This window comes from Oryzias melastigma, linkage group LG3 (genome assembly GCF_002922805.2).
Source record: "Oryzias melastigma strain HK-1 linkage group LG3, ASM292280v2, whole genome shotgun sequence".
Lineage (NCBI taxonomy): Eukaryota > Metazoa > Chordata > Actinopteri > Beloniformes > Adrianichthyidae > Oryzias > Oryzias melastigma.
In genome coordinates this window covers 4,996,699-4,999,709 of record NC_050514.1, presented here as the reverse complement: position 1 = coordinate 4,999,709, position 3,011 = coordinate 4,996,699, and the positions used below count along the sequence as shown (strand labels likewise).

At 43.0% G+C, this 3,011-nt stretch overlaps 1 protein-coding gene across 8 annotated transcripts in view; it reads left to right on the top strand.

The window, feature by feature from the left end:
* The window catches only part of neo1a (neogenin 1a), a 230,446-nt gene that overhangs the window by 180,356 nt on the left and 47,079 nt on the right, over positions 1–3,011 (top strand). For 7 of the 8 annotated variants that reach the window (XM_024296401.2, XM_024296393.2, XM_024296402.2 and 4 more), the window contains exon 8: positions 1,916–2,156. In XM_024296401.2, coding sequence (XP_024152169.1) covers positions 1,916–2,156 — 241 coding nt within the window. The remainder of the gene's footprint in view (positions 1–1,915; positions 2,157–3,011) is intronic. The other variant, XM_024296398.2, reaches the window with a different exon arrangement.

Sequence of the window (3,011 nt, the reverse complement as noted above, 5' to 3'; positions counted from 1 at the left end):
TCAGGTGTGCAAAATAGCTCTCTTTTTACATCCCCCTGGATGGCAGCTGGTGGCTTTTCAAATGGACAGAGACATTTACTCATGGCGTAATTCTCGCCTGTCACTGGCAGTGACTTCAAAATGTGCCCTGACTGTCTCTGAACGATATCAACTTTTAGAGGCAAATCGTCCGGTCGCTGTAAAATTGCAACTTTTTCTTAAAGCCTCTGCAGCCACCGCATAGTGTGTAAAAATAAAGGCTATTTGCTCTGCGTCAGCCGGTCTGGCTTCCATGGCATGCGTTCAATTCTGAAAATGCACACTTCGTTGGATACTAACCCGCTCATACATGGTCGTTTACTAAAGAAACAGGTTTTTAGTACTTTATTCCTAATACTTTTTTGGTTTAAATCACTTTTTCACAAAAAAATGACTATTTGCTGGTAGTGCTGCCCGTTGTCACGGTAACATGAAGAAGCCTTGCTGAGCGGCACTGACCGGAACTTCTTTTTTTGGCGTGCATCCACATCCAGCAGCCAATCAGATTTGAGTATTCTCCCAGAATATTTAAAGTGCAGAAACAGACAGTTTGTTTTTTGTATGTCAGCATTTTTTATTTCTTAATAATAATGATAATAATAATTTATGACGTAGAAGAAAACAGGGAGGGGGACTCGAAGGCAAATTATGATTAACTCGCAGAAACTTTTCTCCAGAAAATGACACCTTTTTGCCTAAAAATTACTTAATCATGATTAAAAGACAACTGAGAACACTTTTAAAATAGATTAAAAAATGTTTAGTGTGTCATTTAGGTTGTTTGATGCTTTAGTTTGTCAATTTGTGTTGATAATATCCATTTTAAATAATTTCGGTAAAAAAAATTTAGCTTTTTCTCTTGACTTATTTTCATCTGCTTAGTTCAGAAGGACGCCTTACTGTTCCTGTGTGCGTATGAGGAGAATCTGTCTGCCTGCAGCTTCACCCTGCAGTCATTGTTTCATTTTTCCACGCGCAGAGCAGAACAATGAAAAATGCCCCCGATGTGACACACGGACCGCCCGACCTGCCCTCCAACGCGCCTTCACTTCCTCCACGTGTCTGCGCGTCATCTCTCCAGGCCGTGAACCCCGACAGCTTAAACGTATCGAAATAATAAGATCCAATTAAGCAGTTCAGCAGAACGCTCTGCCTAATAAATCTTAAAACAGCCACTCTGCATTCATCGCCATTCCTCAGGAAAAAAAAGCACATTATTGATGCTTTTTTTCCCTTTTCCTAAAACGCAGTTTAACGTTTCAGTCAATTCAGCCAGCGAATGGAAATGTCATTCGGAGAGTCGTTCTTTCCGTTTGGTTTGGCGAGTTCGCCAGGCAAAGTGACCGCAGATTGCGTCCCCCCCACCACCTCGAAAACAGAGGAAAAAAGTGAGCATTTCTGTGGCGAGGCAGTGGAATGCGTCTTCTGGTGGGAGGAGTTTGTGTGTTTAATGGTTTTGTGTGCATTTAAAGGTGACTTTGTCGACTCAAAGTCCACCCGTGTTTGCCGCCGTCCAGTTTTTTGGTTACTGCATCCCCAAAACGTGCAAACCAATCATTAATCAACCGATGATTGGCTTGAAAGTCCTTTTTGATTTAGACTTGAGTGTGTAAAGGTAGTTTGCTGCCTTTGACAATTGTCTGTAGAGCTGCATGTTTAGCCCCCCTCCCCCCAGTTTTGTCGGCTTCTCGTCAGTGTAGTAAAAGTGTTTTATTTCTCTGTCACACCAAGTCTTTTTTTGTTACGTTGTTATTTTGTTTTTCTTCTGTTTTTGTTTCCTTTCTTTCTTTCATATCACTGTCATTTCCATTCCAACTCCTCCTCTCCTTTGTCCCTATTGGATGCAAAATACCCCCCTCTCCCCCCAACTCTCTCTCTCTCTCCTCCTAACCCAAAGACTTAGCCCTGCCCTCCTTCCCTCCTCCCCCCTCACTGACTCCTAACACTACTGACCATGTAACGCCAGGCTCCGGAGGCGTGAGCGGCGGCGCGGCCAGCCCCACCCCCTCCGCCCCCCGGGATGTGGTGGCGTCGCTGGTCTCCACCCGCTTCGTCAAGCTGACCTGGCGGCAGCCCGCCGAGCCGCACGGGGAGCTGCTGACCTACTCCGTCTTCTACAGCCAGGACGGCGCGAGCAGGTACGTCACCGCGGATAACCTGACGAACAGAACCAGGGAAGAGACTGAGAGCTCGTCCTAACACAAAGCATAAATACAAACATGAAATCTCCTCAAGAAACCCCTTTAAAGCCCCTCCACCTCCTCCATGAGCTGAGGATTTACAGCGTTGCAATGAGGAGGCTGTCATTTTTTATTTGTTAGATTCTGAAGGAGAAAAGAGGCCTGAGCTGCTTTTCTGCTTCAGAATCTACAGGAATGACGTTGATCGTGTGGTTCACCAAACCATGAACCAAATGGCACATCATTGTGCCATCCGGGTAAAAGCAGAGACTGAACAGTTCAGTCCGTATATGTACACTTCTCCTCTTTGCATTCCCTCCATGCAAATTAATATTTATCAAAAAAGAAAGAATTCACACCACAGTGATTCTCCTGCTCCTTTTTGTACATTTTTCAGCATGGAAAAACTCAATCCCACTTTCAGCAATTTTAGCAATCTGTATCAAAACATTCAGCTCCTTCTGGACTTTACTGCTTGTACTTTTGGTATTCATAAACTTTATAGTTTTGGAAATATAGAGCAAAATATGCCACATAGGAGGTGAATGAGAAATTTCTCTAATCCTTGAAAAAGATTTGTGCGCTTCGAAACTTGTGAACTTCCAGTTAGAGACACCATTCAAACTTTAAAATGTTCAGCAACCTCTGGGTTTTTAGGTTAATTTGGCATTTAGCTTTTATTTTAACAACTTGCTAGCTGTTTTTTGCTCATTTATACATGTTTCCAGTTTTTTTGCTTATTTTAATTAACATTTTACTATTATGCCAGCTGTTTTTTTGTGCTAATTTAGACACCTTTCCAGCTTTTTTCTT